The sequence below is a fragment of the Peromyscus eremicus genome, chromosome 7 (assembly GCF_949786415.1).
Source record: "Peromyscus eremicus chromosome 7, PerEre_H2_v1, whole genome shotgun sequence".
Classification (NCBI taxonomy): domain Eukaryota; kingdom Metazoa; phylum Chordata; class Mammalia; order Rodentia; family Cricetidae; genus Peromyscus; species Peromyscus eremicus.
Genome location: NC_081422.1, coordinates 68,109,410 through 68,125,252, shown reverse-complemented (window position 1 = coordinate 68,125,252; position 15,843 = coordinate 68,109,410). Strand labels below are relative to the sequence as shown.

The 15,843-nt window shown below is 42.9% G+C and overlaps 1 protein-coding gene across 2 annotated transcripts in view; it reads left to right on the top strand.

Annotated features, from left to right (window-relative positions):
* Unc13c (unc-13 homolog C) overlaps positions 1 to 15,843 on the top strand; it is a 412,574-nt gene that overhangs the window by 194,311 nt on the left and 202,420 nt on the right. For both annotated transcript variants that reach the window (XM_059268241.1, XM_059268239.1), the window contains 2 exons: positions 1,768 to 1,883; positions 4,027 to 4,190. In XM_059268241.1, coding sequence (XP_059124224.1) covers positions 1,768 to 1,883; positions 4,027 to 4,190 — 280 coding nt within the window. The remainder of the gene's footprint in view (positions 1 to 1,767; positions 1,884 to 4,026; positions 4,191 to 15,843) is intronic.

The window sequence follows — 15,843 nt, the reverse complement described above, 5'->3', positions numbered from 1 at the left end:
AATTTAGCAAGGACCTGTCTCAAATTAAAAAGCAAGAAATTGGCTGGAGATAGAGCTTAGTGGTAGAGCTCTTCCCTTGCAAGTATGAGACCTTGAGTTTAATCCTTGGTACTAAACAATACAGTAGGGGTGGGTGTGGTGTCCTAGCAAGAGGGCGAAACTCTGATGATTCTGTACTGCTAAAGAAAGAATTTTTCACAACTCATTCCTGCTAGACAGCAAAGATGAGAAAATCAAGAGGCATCCCACACAGAAAAGGCAAACTTCTTAATCTAATGTGGCTAAAAACACAGCTATGTTTAGAAAAAGGGCCAATTAAAGAGGTCTTCAGCACTAACCTATTGTTTTATTTAGTTCCTATTTTTTCTTATAAATGGTGACCTTCCCTCCATGCATTTCCTCTGTGGAATGGGTGTCAATCTCACATTCTCAGTCTACATTCATACTCTAGGAATTCTGTGACTGTAAATTGCTCTCAAAGCTCTGATAGGTGTGTGCTGCTCCTCCTGACTCAAATCCACTTATTGAATAAATTGACGATATTTTGATTCCATTCAAATAATTCATACTACATTTACAAATAAACACAGGCTGTAGACAGACTCTATGAAAGCTGCTTTCATCTTCTTAGCCAGGATTTGGCTCATCTTTTGAAGTGCAGAAAGAACAAGAGGAAGCCGAAGAGGAGTTTTCAGATGAGACAGTCTCCTCGTGAAATTTTATGCTCCGATTATCTTGCTTGTAATTGCCACACGATGAATTTAATTTTACAGTGAATGGGCAGGGGGTCCTTTGATCTTCTGTCTGAACTCTCTACAGGCAGTTTAACAATTACAGCAGCACAACAGGCAGGCGTTGTCTATGGGGGTCATGGTTACTTAGTCACTTACGATATAGAAAACGAGGTGTTTCTAGGTAAGCTTCTCATGTGTACATGTGTGTGTGTGCATGCACACATGCATGCATACTTGTGTATGAGTGTATGCATGCATATACATATGTATTGTCTGTGCATGTGTATATGCATATGTGTGTGTGGCTAATTTAGTTTTCATTAATTAAATTTGTTTTTAAAGAGCCATTATTTTTATTTTATGTGTATGAATGTGTCATCTGCATATATAGACATAGCACGTACATGCCTGGTACCCATGGAGGCAAGAAGAAGGCATTGAATCTCCTAAAACTGGAGTTAAAGACGGTTGTGAGCTGCTGTGTGGGCCCTGGGATTAAACCCAGATCCTCTGCAAGAACAGCAAGTGCTCTGAACCACTGAACCGTCTCCCCAGCCATAAATTTGTCTTGAAACAATTTTACATGTGTGTAAAACACATGGACCACTTTCACCTATCAGCTTATCACCCCCGTCAATACGCAGTCCCCCACACAAATCTCTCTTTCACGTCTATTTGTTCTGTTTTGTGACCCACTGAGATTAATTTAATTAATTAATTAAAGAGCCAGCCCTTGTGCCCAGGGGTCTGGCTCTATCCTTTGCAGTGTGTGGGGGAGGCTCTCCAGTGAGCATAAAACTAGAGACAGCGGTTCCCCTCTCTCCCCGAATCTCTCAATAGCCAACCCTTTGGAGGTAAAAGGTAGGCCCCATGAGCTCCTCTCCCTTCCTGACTGATTGCCGAGATGGCCAGTCTTAGGTAGGCCCCGTGCAGGTATCTATGGTTGTGGCGAGTTAGTACATTAGTGCACTTGAATTAGAATTATGTTCTGGTTGAAATAATTGACCAAGGACATCTTTTTGCTTTCCCTCAGAGAAACGGACAGATAAGTCAGCTGTGTCTGGAGCCATCCGACTGAAAATCAACGTGGAAATAAAGGGAGAGGAGAAGGTGGCACCATACCACATACAATATACCTGTTTACATGAGGTAACTAGCAAAACAAATTTTATTACAAGTGAAACATGGGGCGGGGGTGGGGGGGGGTGGGGGGGGGGGTGTTTGCTTGTTATGAACCGCAAAACAAGCCCTGGGTTTTGAAAAGTCATGGAATTGGGTTTGTGGAATTCTCCCTGGAGTTCAGACTGGCTATGGTAGCATGTGGTGGCTGGAGCTGAGCTGGGCCTGTGGTTAGCAGGGCCTGTGCTGACTGAGCCTGTGGTACCTGGGGCTGTGTTGAGCCTGTAGTAGCAAGGCCTGTGCTGACTGAGCCTGTGTTAGCTGGGGCTGTGCTGGGCCTGTGGTATCAGGGGTTGTGCTGACTAAGCCTGTGGTAGCCGGTAGTGAGCTGGCCCTTTAGGGGATTTCAGAATGAGCACTTCAGGCTGGTGACATAGAGCCCGATTCACCGGTTCCTGTGTGGTCCTTGGTGTGCACACACTGACCAGTTGCCCTGGACCACGGCAAGCTCTGGAGAGATAAGAAGTGTCACTGAAGACCTTCTTGGATGAAAATGATACTTTTTCAAGTATCCAAAGGATGAGATGAAGCTGAGGACTGTTCCTTGCCCCATGCTCTGGGAGAGGAGGAGAGAACAGTTTCCCAAGAGGGAAAAGGCATCAGCAAGATGTCTGTTCCTGTCACTGTGATAAAACACCTGACGAAAAGCAATTGAGGAGAGAAAAGGTTTATTTGGGCTCACAATTCCACACTGTAATCCATCACGGGAAGTCCTGGGGGCAGGACCTGAAGCAGTGGCTCACATCACAGTCAAGAGCAGAGAGAGAGAGAGAGAGAGAGAGAGAGAGAGAGAGAGAGAGAGAGAGAGAGAGAGAGAGAGCGAGCAAAGGCCCGCTTCTGCTCAGTGCTCGCTCTCCATGGCGTTCAGCCCAGGGCCCAGCCTGGGAAGTGGTGCTGCTCACATTCAGAGTGGGTCTTCTGTCCTCAAGTCAGCCAGTTTCCACAGTCCCCCACGTACATGCTCAGACTCCAACACGACCTATACAGCCTCTCACCAAGCCCTTCTTCCCAGGCGACTCTACAGTGTGTCAAAGTGACACTAAGCTAACCATCACAATGCCATTGCTTTCTATGCATTAATATTCCTACATACACTTGTGAAAATCAATATCTCTAAACACTTGACAATGTAAAGATTTGCATGCCATTTTTACCAAAGAATAAGGAATGGTATTTCAGTTGTTCATACAGTAAGCAGATACAGGATTTATGGTTACTTTTATGGCCGATGCGCTGATGGTATTATGTCAATAAAGAGCACTCTGGTTTCTGACTAGTAAAAAGCAACAATCACCACAGGCTTGGCCAGAATCTCTGGCCTTAGAAACCCAGCAGAGGAGATGTGTGCATTAGACTGTGCTTTCTAGAGTTTTCTAGTTCAGAAACAAAGGGCTGGGGAGATAGCCCAGTGGGTAGAGGTGCTTGCTACCAAGTGTTACTGCCCAACGTCCACACATGGGATCCACACAATGTAAAGAGAAAACCAACTCTCACAAGCTATTCACTGACCTCCATATGGACACTGGCCTACGGCCGAAGGTAAATTTAAAAAGAGATAGAAATGTCTATAACCAATAAAAAGGTTCTTCTAGGCTACAGCGTCTATATTTGTTAGACACAAAAGGGAATTCAGTGGGGGTGATTTCTTTAATCACAAAATTTCCAAACATTTATCTTTAATCTCAACTCTTTTCCTGGCCCTTACCATTCTGTTTCTGAAGCCTCATGGTATCATTACGTGACGATCTTCTGTATGATCATAGCTAACACCCCATTATCCAACCAGGACACTATAATTTACTCAGAGTTCACAAATGTAAAAATACATTATCTTATATAGAAACATTTACATATGAGCATGCTTGCTTGCTTCCTTCTGGAAATGGCTGGGTGTACAAACAAATTAATTATTGATTCTGCAGACTCCCAGACAGAAGCAAAGGCAGATTTCCTATAATAAATTCAGTTTCATATAACCTAAGATACTCCCATTACATTCAGAAGCTGGTGACATAGACGTGGTAACAATATAGGGACATTCTACAGAAAAGCATAGTTAAATATTCCTAGCCTGTCCCGAAGAATCCCTGAACTGTACATCGCTTGCTTTCAGAACCTGTTCCATTACTTGACTGAAGTGAAGTCTAATGGCCGTGTGAAAATACCAGAGGTCAAAGGTGATGAAGCCTGGAAGGTTTTCTTTGATGATGCTTCTCAAGAAATAGTGGATGAATTCGCCATGCGTTATGGGGTTGAATCCATTTACCAAGCTATGACGTAAGTGCGGTGGGACACTGGAGTGGTCACAAATCTCTGTTAAAACTCAGTGGAAAAAAAGGGGGGACTTCATCTTGATCCTTTATTTTTTCACATTGATTTATTTACTGTGTGTGTATGTGTGTATGTGCTTGCCATGGCATGTCCGTAGAGATCAAGGGACAAATTGCAGGAGTCTGTTCTCTCCTTGCACCGTGTGGGGTTCTGGGACTCAAACTCAGAACATCAAGCTTGTTGAAAAACACTCTTACGTGATGGCCGTTTTGCCGGCCCTCATCTCAATTCTTTTGACCCAAATGCAACTGAGCATCCAAAAAGAACAGTTCTTTACATTGTGCATATGCTGCCAAGTGCACCAGTGAGATAGTAAGTCTCAGAGAATTCACCATCACTATCCTCCCGCCTCTGTTCCCCTTTGGAAACGGGAAGCCTTCACTAGCATCATTGGCATGGGAGACTCAGAAATGCCCACCTGAGACCCACTGATGAGATGTGATATTCTGAGAGCAGAGCCAACACCCTGTAACACAAACATCGTTTTGGTGTCTGAGGAAAGTAAAGCCTTGGCATGCCCAAGATTCCATAGCTGTTAGCATCTGAAGCACAAGGAGTCATTGTAGCATGTTAGGTAGGGTATTAGGCTGAGTCCTTCCTTCAATGTGTATAGTATTACTGTTATAAATAAAGCAAAGATGTGTATGGTACTGATAGACCTCACTGCTACAGTGACTGGGGTAATGAGTGGGCTTACACAGATACCAGACCTTAGCAGGGGTATCAGCTAGGACTTAGAATTGGGTCACTTATTCTCCATGGTGGATGTTTTCATACCTGGTCTATGTTTGTAAGTACATTTAGTCTATCATCTATACACAATGTGTAATAGTAAAGGGTTTATAGGCATATGTTAATGTAAGTGCATGTATTAACAGCAAGGTTATATTCTCATGTGCAATGAATGGATGATGCACGAGATAATCAATTAATTCTATTCATAGAAATGATGGGTTTTGTCCTAATTTCATCTCTGTTGCTATGATAAAAATGCCCTGATTAAAAGCAGCTTAGGGGAGAAAGGGTTTAGTGTAGCTCACAAATTCAGACTACGAACCTACAAGGAAATCAAGGCAGCAAGAGTGTGAGAAGACTGCTCACACCCACAGTTAAGAGCTGAGAGAAAATGAATGCATGTGTACTCTCTTGCTTGTGCTCAGCTCGATCTCTCTTGTCTTACATAATTCAGGAGCCCCTGCCTAGGGCATGGTGCCACTCACAGTGGACTGGGTCTTCTCACATCAATTATATTAATTAAGACAACTTTCCACAGACCAAACCAATGTCTACAAACTTTTTTTTTTTTTTTTTGGTTTTTCGAGACAGGGTTTCTCTGTGTAGCTTTGCGCCTCTCCTGGAACTCACTTGGTAGCCCAGGCTGGCCTCGAACTCACAGAGATCCACCTGGCTCTGCTTCCCGAGTGCTGGGATTAAAGGCATGTGCCAGCACTGTCCAGCTCATCTACAAACCTTTACTGGGACTCTTTTTCAGGTGATTCTAGGTTGCCTTAAGGTAACAAAACTATCATAAGTAATTTGCAGCAAAATCAGTGTTCTTCTCCAAACTATAGCAGTCATAGCATTTACTCACCAGCCATGGTTCCAGAACAGGGTTATTTAAGAATGAATGCATGTATAAAGTACTGAAACAGAGGGGCTGGGGAGATGGCTTCATGGCTAAAGTGTTTGCTGCACAAGCGTAGGCACCTGATTTCAAATCCCCAGCACCTACATTAAGAGCTGGGCATAGCAGTGTGTGCCTGTCACCCTAGTACAGGGAAAGAGGAGACAAGAGGATCCCTGGGACTCAGTGATCAGCCAGTAGAGTCAGCTTGAGAGTTCTGGCTTACTAAGAGACCCTGTCTCAAAAAATAAAGTGGAGAGGGATTGAAAAACACACTAGATGTTGAACTCTGGCCTCTACATGTGTGGGCACTGACACCTGCATATGTCTGCATGAACAAATACTTTGGTAGATGGTGTTTCTTTTCAATTTATATAATGCCCTGGTGCTGAATAATAATGATCACACTTTTAGACATACAAGGGATCTTAGAGGTCACAAAATAGAGACTTCCTGCACAATCTAGAAACTCAGTTTTTATCTCTCTGACTAAAGGCCATCCACTTCTCCTGCCCACATCTTGCAGCAGGGACTCACTGTCAGGGCAATCCATTTTCCACTCCGGCAGCTGTAAGAGAATCAGTGACTTTGACGTCTGTTTTATCCCATGCCACGTGCTATGTAACTTATCAGAACACATAATATAAAATTGAGCACAATTGAAATGCAACTGTGATTAACAATGTAAATGAGTTGTTCAGTGTGGAAACACTCCCAAGCAAAGGAAAGAATCCAGTGCAGTTACAGCAAAAGATCTCTGGGTGCTGACATCAGAGTCCTTCTCTCCTATTTTCTGTATTCTGGGGAAAAAGGCTATAATACTGGTCAGCACCAGGTAGCTGAAAGAGGAGAGCCAGCATGCCTCATAGCCTTCAGTATGTTTTCTCGCCTCTCAAGCTCAACAATATGAAGTTAACAAACTCTGGATTCCTATCTGATAAGTGACCTGCAGATCAAGGGGATGTTTTTCTATTTGCACTCTACTTTAACAAGCTCCTGTTGACACCAGATACCGGTCTGAAGCTAGGATTGGCAACTGCCTTTTTCTGTGATGCCCAGACAGTAAGTGAGGCAGGATCTGCTGTCTCCCTGCAGCCTTCAATCCTGCAGTCCTAGTGTGAAAGAGTTGATCAAGCAAACACTCAGGCATGGCTAGTGCAGCTGAAACTCCTCCACTCCCCTGGCCCACATCTTGCAGCAGGAACTCGCTGTCAGGGAAATCTGTAAGGGAGTTAGTAACCTTGCCAAGGGATTTAAAGATTTTGGGGTTATTGTTGTTCAGTTTTAATTTCTGTGTATATGTGTGTACCTCAGGGAGTGTCTATGCACCATGTGGGTACAGGGGCCCACAGAAACCAGAAGAGGGTGTCAGATCCTTTGGAACTAAAATTATAGATAGTAGTGAACTACCATGTGGGTGCTGGGAACTGAACCCAGGTCCTCTGCAAGAGCAGTGAGTGCTATTAACTATGGAGCACCTCTCCCAGCTCCTGCCGAAACTTTTTCTGTTCAGAATTGGCTTGAGGGCTACAGACTATGGCAACTTCCTGGAATCAGTTCTCTCCTTCCACCATTTGGGTTTCGGGGTCAAACTTAGGTTACTGAGTTTGTTGGCAGGTACCCTTACCCACTGAGCCATTTTTCCAGATGTATTTTCCCCACTTTTTCTCATTAACATTGTCCAGGACAAATTTTGTTTTGACAATACAAAATTTGCCATTACCTTGCAATAAGGACAAAAAAAATCTATTGATTGAGAATCCCTAAATACAGTCTCTTTGCTTACTCATATTAGCAAGCTGTGATTGGTGCTAGAAATGAATTGCTTTTATAGACTGATATACATCTCTAATTGTGTGTCAGTATGTCAGCACAGTTTAAAAAAACTACACTTATATTTAAGAAATACAATGCAGTGAGCAGCTTGGAGTTGACTCGGTTCTAAATAAATTGGTACAGGTTGAAATCTTGACGAGTCATTGCTTTTACTTCACTGTGTTGGAAGTTCTGGGTTCAGGCTAGAAACTAAATGCATGCTTGCAATAGAAGGAACCAGAAGTGGAGGTTTCTATCAACATAATTTTTGAATTTCATTTTCTCTTGGACTATCTCTGGATGTCAGAGGTTTTCAATTGCCAAAAGCAAATAAAGGAGAAAAGATGGATTTTATTAAATTGGTGTATGTGACTCCTTCCCTGTGTAAGTTGTAATAAAATATTTTGGTGCATACCACCCTGGTCCCTTATAACAATTTGAAAATAAACTTTCAGATACTGACACTTATTGTCAGGGATTGAAAATGCTTTTCAGAGGTCATTTAGCCATGCTTCCAAAATGCTATTTCTGTAACTGAAATGTAAGTTAATTTCCAATAGATTGTTGGCAAAATCAAATAAAATATCTACTGGGAAAGGGCAGTTTATGGATGCAAACTTCATAGTTGCATGTATGAAATAGTTAACCAGTATTTCTCTATTGTTTTGAAACCTTTGCTTTAAGGCACAAAAACAAATGCATAAATAATATATCAGGAGGGGAATAGTTTGTGAGCATTCCCCATATCCACAAGAGCAGTACAGCTGGAGAAATAAGTTATAGGACTTTTAATGTCCCTGAACTTATTTGTAAAGACCGCCAATGTCACACCTTGTCTTCCTACCACAGAGAAAGCAAAGGGTTTTCCCAAATAGGAATTCCCAAGGCTGAAACTGACTGGTTATCACTTTAGCTTTTGAAAGCTGCTGGTTAGTCAGTCTTTTGTTGTCAGGTTCCCTTCCACACCGGTTACTATATAAAGGTGTTTACAGAGTTCCTGCTTTATCATTTAAGAGAAAGAACAAAACCCTCTTTCCAACAAGAAAGAGAAACTCCAATCTGCCACATCAAGAGTTTCCAAGGCACTGTGATTGTTATCTATATTTCTTGTGGGCTAGAGCTTCAGAAGGAAACTCCAGGCAGCCGCTTTCTAATATGTTAGGTCACCATACAAAGGAGTAGGCTTCATTGTGGTGTTTTCTTAGATCCACATCAACGCTCTTTGCTTTGCTTCACTCCCCTCCCCGACCGCCCTTCCCTATAACACGCTCAGACTTTCTGGCACCTTTTCTTTCCCTTTTCTGCTTTCACGTGTACCCCATGGCCCTCTCTTTCTCCCTCTCCTCTTCATTAAAATCTCTTCCCTCCTTGTCATTGCCCCCATTCTACTTCCATGATACACACACACACACACACACACACACACACACACGCATGCATGCACACACATACATGCATACACACAGATACATAAATGTAAATCAAGAGTCTGCATGTGAGAGAAAATGTGGTATTTCTTTTTCTAATTATGGCTTATTTTGCTTAGCATACTGAGTTCCAGTTCCATCCATTTTCCTGCAAATGTCATGATTTTTTTTTTTTTTTTCTGAGACAGGGTTTCTCTGTGTAGTTTTGGTGCCTGTCCTGGAATTCACTCTGTATACCAGGCTGGCCTCGAACTCACAGAGCTCTACCTGCCTCTGCCTCCCGAGTACTAGGATTTCATTTTTTTTTACATTTAATAAAATTCTATTGTGTATGAAAAATAACGTATCAGAACATAAACCAACAAATCATAATGACCAAGCAAGCAAACTAAACATGTAGAACTATTAGTTTTAAGTTTATATAAGAATTCTGTCCTCTTAATATTTAAAATTTACAAAGTTAGGATCTGGATAGATGGCTCAAAATGTTAAGAGCACTGGCTGCTCTTCCAGAGGTCCTGGGTCCGGTTCACAGCACCCACATGGTTGCTCACAACTGTCTATAACTCTGGTTCTAAGGGATCCACTACCCTCTTCTGGCCTCCATGCACATAGTGTACATAATACATGCAGGCAAAACACCCACACATGTACAATAAATCTTTTTTTTAGAGAGTTTAAAAAATCACAAAGTTGGGACACCATGCTTCCAGGAAGCAGCATATTCCATCTGTGCAGTTCACACACTTATAAGTTTGGAAAAGGACAAAACGGCTTGATTCTTCTGAATCTTCCTAGCAGTTTCTTTTCATACTTAAAGACTGTGTACTTAGCCAAATTCCTCTATTACTTCATTATCTTCCTCCTAATGGAGACTGATTGGTTTCTCGTAGGCACATTCATGCTTCTTTTGAGGACAGACTTGGAAATGGATAATGGAGGGGAGGAGTGTATTAGTCAGAGTCTGAGTGTATCATTAGATTTCTCTCCTGAGCAGTTCTCAGAATATAGAGGAAGTAGATTCCATTCTGCCGGTAAATAACCCGAGCTTTAGGACTCAGCTTCCCAGACCTCTATACTGTATCCTGCTGACTGTAAACACACTCCCCTTTACCACAGGCTACTTCCTAGCAGGGACAGTTTGTCAGTTCCATCTGTTAAATAAAACTGTGCCCGTGCCCTTTGCTCTAGAGCTTTCATGGAATTAGTGATTGTAGCTCTCCTATCAAATTAAGTGAACAATTGAGAACCTGAAGACTCTGTGCCCATGTGGCTAGTACAGTCATCAGTGCACAATAGAAGGGGCTTTCTAGCTTACAGCAATAAGAGCAGAGGTCTGCTTCCCCTGTCCAAAAAGCACCCTACTCTATGTGTACTTGTGTACTGCTTCTCGAGGTCAGGCATGCTAACTATTTCCATCGTGATAGTGTGCCTTGATATTTCTCATTTGTGCAAGCATATAATTTTTTCCTTATAATGTTGTAACACCTCTGAGAACATAAATGGAATTTTATTCTATATACTGGCATGATTGGTGCATGTATGTATGTATTAGTCCATGTATATATGTGCATGTGTGTGTGAATACATGTGGCCCATGCTAGATATCTTCTTCTGTCATTCTCCACCATGTATTTTGAGACAAACTTTCTCATTGAAGCTGGAGCTCACCTATTGGCTATGCTGGTTGGCCAATGAACTCTAGGAATCTTCCAGATGGGTGCTGTCCCACCTGGCATTATGTGGGTTCTGGAGCTGTGAACTAAGAGCCTCCCACGTGCATGGCAGGCACTTCACCACTTGAGGCATCTCCCCAGCCTCTCTGGAAGTGATTTCTATGACGTTAACATACTTTAATTAGTCTTTATTTCATTTGTAAAACCAAGCTGAAGCTGTGCTTAAAATGTGGGATCCTGCTAAGCTAGAGTCAGCCTCTGCAGTGCTGAGTGAGAAGAGGCACTGGGTCACTGGATCACGGCCTTTTGCTGTGACACTAATGGCTTGTGCCTTGGTATTGCTGTCATCTACTCATCTCTAGACCAGAACTGTTGGGCTACAGTTTACCTTAAACCTGGTCTGGTTCAGCTGCTAATGCCACACACACACACACACACACACACACACACACACACACATTCTAAGGAAAACATTGGTCAGCTGACTTGTTGATTTACAACCTTTTAATGGGGTCTTTAAGAGGAAGGAACAGAGGGCACAGCAGTGAACAAGAAGTGAGGATCCAGATTCAGACCCAGCATTCTAGAATGCATAATTCGTTTGCTCAGTAGATGTTTCCTGTGTGTCTAGGTGTGTGCACTGATGCAGGATGCCTCTAACCTATGAATGTTACTATAACAAAATGCCATAAACTGGATGGCTTATAAACAACAGGAGTTTATTTCCCACAGTTAGAAAGACAGTGACGTCCATGATTAAGGTTGTCCTGAGAAGGGCATTTTCCTGGTTCCTGGAAGACACTTTTTGCTGTGTCCTCACAGTATTTCTAGTGTGACAGGATCTCTCTAGGCCACTTTTTAAAAAGCTACTGATGGGTTAAACATGAGAATCCCACTGTCTATGTTAGCACTTCCCAAAGACCTTACCTCCTCAAAATGTCAACTCACAAAACAAGTTTCCTCATAGAAATATCTGTCACAAACTAGTGGGAATTCATGAAAGTTGGATCAATGGCTATGGAGCCTGCACAGGACTGGGCTGGGCCCTCAGCATGGCGACAGTTGTGTAGCTTGATTTGCTTGGGGGACCCCCTGGTGGTAGGATTAGAATCTATCCCTGGTGCATGAGTGGGCTTTTTGGAGCCCACTACCTATGATGGGACACCTCTCACAGCCTTGAGGCAGGGGGAGGATCTTGGACTTGCCTCTACTGGATGTGCCTCCTCATAGGAGGCCTTGCCTTCCTGTGGAGGGGAGCAAGCAGAGGGTGGGTTCAGAGGAGAATGCTAGGGGGGAGACGGGAGGAGGGAAGAGGGGGATCTTTGATTGGTGTGTAAAATGAATGGAAAATTTTTCTTAATTAAAAAATAAATATCTGTCTTCATAGGGGACAGATTCAGGCCACAGCAAGGAAAGGTCATTAGGATTCATTAGCAGGAATGCTTTTGCCTCCACTGGACTCCTAGTTTAGGATGAAGAAGAACTGAAATACTAAGAAGATCATGATAAATATGTATTTGTGCTACATGCCTGTGTAAGTGGATGGACCAAATCTAGCTATGTAGGGGGAGCAAAGACAGAAAGGGAATAGCTGCTGGGAGAGGAGTAGCTTCTGGGAGGGGAGCAGCTGCTGGCATTCTGCTAAATTCTCCATCTTTCTGTGATTTTTCATGTTCCTCACCCCCATTCTCTTCTTTCTAACCTCATAATTGAGATCTAGCTGTCCAGAGCCTCCACTGAGAAGTCATGCTTTGGACCTAAGAAGAAACAATTCGAAAATATTTGAATTTCTCTTTAGTAAGAGGCTAGAACATTTAATGCTGGTCACTTGAGACGATGTCAGTCTGAGTCTTGGAGAACAAATCTGGTCTTAGTGTGTTTCTACCATTTTACCTTTTATCTTTCATTTTCTCACCAAAATCTTTGCCAGGAATCTAAGGATTGTTAGCATTGTGTCTTTCTGGTCATTTTATATTCTACTCATTCAAAAAAAAAATGGTGGGGTTGAAGAGACAGGCCAGCTGTTAAGAGCACTTGTCCTCTTTGCAAAGGACCTGAGTTGGTTTGCAAGCGCCCATATCAGATGATGCTCAACTGCCTAGAACTCCAGCTCCAGGAGATCTCACACTTTGTTCTGGCATCTGTGGGCGCTGGACTCATGTGTACAAACTCCTACATATACACACATAAACAAAAATATATCTTTCATAAAAAGCGAGTTCCAGGAAAGGCGCAAAGCTACACAGAGAAACCCTGTCTCGAAAAACCAAAAAAAAAAAAAAAAAAATTCGTATGCTGCATCGTTAAAACAAAGACAGCTTATGTAACTAAGAACAACTTCTCCTAAAGAGACATGTAAATTTTGATGGTATTCTTATTTTGCTCCTGTTGTGACAGGAAACAGGAAATGAGGTTGAGAGTCCAGAGACAGAATCTGATACAGCTTGCCAATAAGTACTTCAGTAGTCCGTTGGCATCAGAACATACCAGTGACTATCTCATTAGTTTTAAATGTTATCTCTTGCATAATTGACAGATAAAATTATACCCACCATGTGCAAGCTTAAATAGACATGCATTGGTAATGAGCAAATCCGTGTGCTGAATACAAGCTCTACCTTACATACCTCTCATTTTGCTGTGAGAACATTGACATTTCTCTTCACACCCTTTATGAATACAGGGGCTGGAGAGATGGCTCAGTGGTTAAGAACACTGACTGCTCTTGGAAAGGACCCAGATTTAGTTCCCATCACCCACAATCTGTGACTTTTGTCTTGCCAAAAGCAAGACATGAAATATTGGACCTCATCTCTGGAATCTGCCTTTCCCAGCCTTCTCTCACATTTCATTTAATTGGCTTCACACTCCTTTGCCTGTCCCCTGCTACACAGCTACACTACAGTTTAGGAGTTGTGTCCTCTTTGATGTGTACGCACAGAGTAGGTGTGGTAAATGGGAAAATACTCTCCTGCCTCAGGAGACGGCTACCATGGAGTAGAGTCTTTTGGACAGCCCTGCTGGGATGTAGGTAGGCCCAGCTCTCTGCTGCAGAGACATACAGTGAGTGGTTCCTGGACAAGTCATCCCACTTCTTGTTGGCCAGTTGAAACTTAAGAGCTAGGATATCAGTCTGTCATTGAGTGTTTTTCAGTCCAGCCAGCTGCCCTGAAGTTAGGGAAAGTTGCTCCTTGATGCTAGAAATCATTGCTTGGTGCTCCTACTTCCCAGAGCTGGTAGGATTTGACTTCCTTTCTGGTCTCATCGGAGCTTTCTGGAAGATTTAGAGGGTGACTCCTGTGCGTCTAGCCACTGCCGATCATCCCCCAGAAATTGCCTCATTTCAGTATTAATCAGAGAATAAGATATTTCTGTCAGTTCTTTGAGATGAATACTTGCCTAACGTTCTGGATGATTTAAAACACCGCTCTCAGCAGAGCGATGATGGAGTGTGGTCAGCATTATAGCATGACAACATTACCACCATGTACCACAGCCAAACACTCCTCAAGTAATTGTATACAACGATCAACTGTTCTATCAAGGTAACTGAACATTCACCTTGTCCCCCTTAACTCTTTGTAAATGCCTTTGAATCCTGTTGCTTTGTTTTCATTAAGAAAAAAACAACAACAAACAACAACACATTGGTACATCCTTGGGTGTGGGAAATCACTGTGTTAAATATGATCTCAGTAAGGACAGCAGAACTGTAGACACACAGATGCAGCCACAGCGTACAACCCCAGAGAGGAAAGTAACCCCAATGAAGTGAAGTCAATATATTGAGAGACATCTTCCATTGGTACACTTTGACTAGACGCCATAATGAAACCTAAATAATTAAGTCTATCTGCATGCTACATTCATTACAGCATAATTCACAAAAAAAGGAAAAGGGAGAAAAAAAACCTCAGGTAACTTCTTCCTTGTTGGACTCCTTTTCTCCCATCCCCTCTCTCAAACCCATCCTTCTAAATTCTCACACCCAAAGTAACCCCCTTACAAATGCAGATCTCATGGTGTTCCTTCCACTTCATGGAGAGGGAGTGTGGCTTCTGGGAGATGACTTTGTAGCTTACATTTACTCTGAGAGAATTTGAGTTTTATTTGCTAAAGTCCTCTGACCTATAAAGATGTAGTTGACCTAACATATGGCACAGAACTCCACATAAACCCCCAGGGACACCTCTGGCCATATTAGTCTGGAATTCTCCCCTAATGGTCAGTGGAGTTGACTGCACACAATTGTGTCTTCATTGTGTCTTGGTTTGTACTATTTCATTTCCCTGAGCAAATTCCTTCTCAGTGAAATCAGGTCCTTTGCATGGCTTGAGTATCTCTTAGTCATCAGTAACTCATCGCCCAGTCTCAGTTAAGAAGTCTTTGCTGAGTCTCTCCAGGCTGGGGTGATCATGTCTCCCTCAGTGTCTCAACAGCACTCTGTCTGGTCCATGATTTGCTCACAGCTGTTTCACATCGGTTATGTGCCCGAGTCCATGCTGGTGTGCAAGCAGACTCACTGCTGTCAACCAGACCACACTTGAGACACATTTGCATCCACGATGGGGACACCAGGCTTTTCATTCTTCCCTGGGCACCACCTGGCCTCTCAGCCTAAGCCCCTGTGACTGTTCTTTTCCCTGCTTGTGGACTGGCCTTTTGCGGTTGTGTCCTGTCCCTTAATTCTGTCTGCTCTAACCTGTGACCCACCCAAGCTCACTGCAGGAGACAGCTAAAAGAAATAAGTCCTGAGCGATCTGGCTGTATGGGTTTGTTTTAATTTTGACTGCATTTTATTCATTTTTTGCAAGAGTACCTGCCATGCCATGTGTGTGGAGGCCAGTGAGTAACTTGTGGACACTGGTTCTCTCCTTCTCCATGTGGGTCCTGGGGATTGTACTCAGGTCCTCAGGCTTGCTGGCAAGTGCCTAACCCAATGAGCTGTGTTGCTGCCTGGCTATATTATTTTGAAACAAAGAACTGCATTGCTCTTGTGGCAATTGACTATGATGTCATGTCTTTACTTCTTCCTAGATATGTCTATTTTTCTTTTA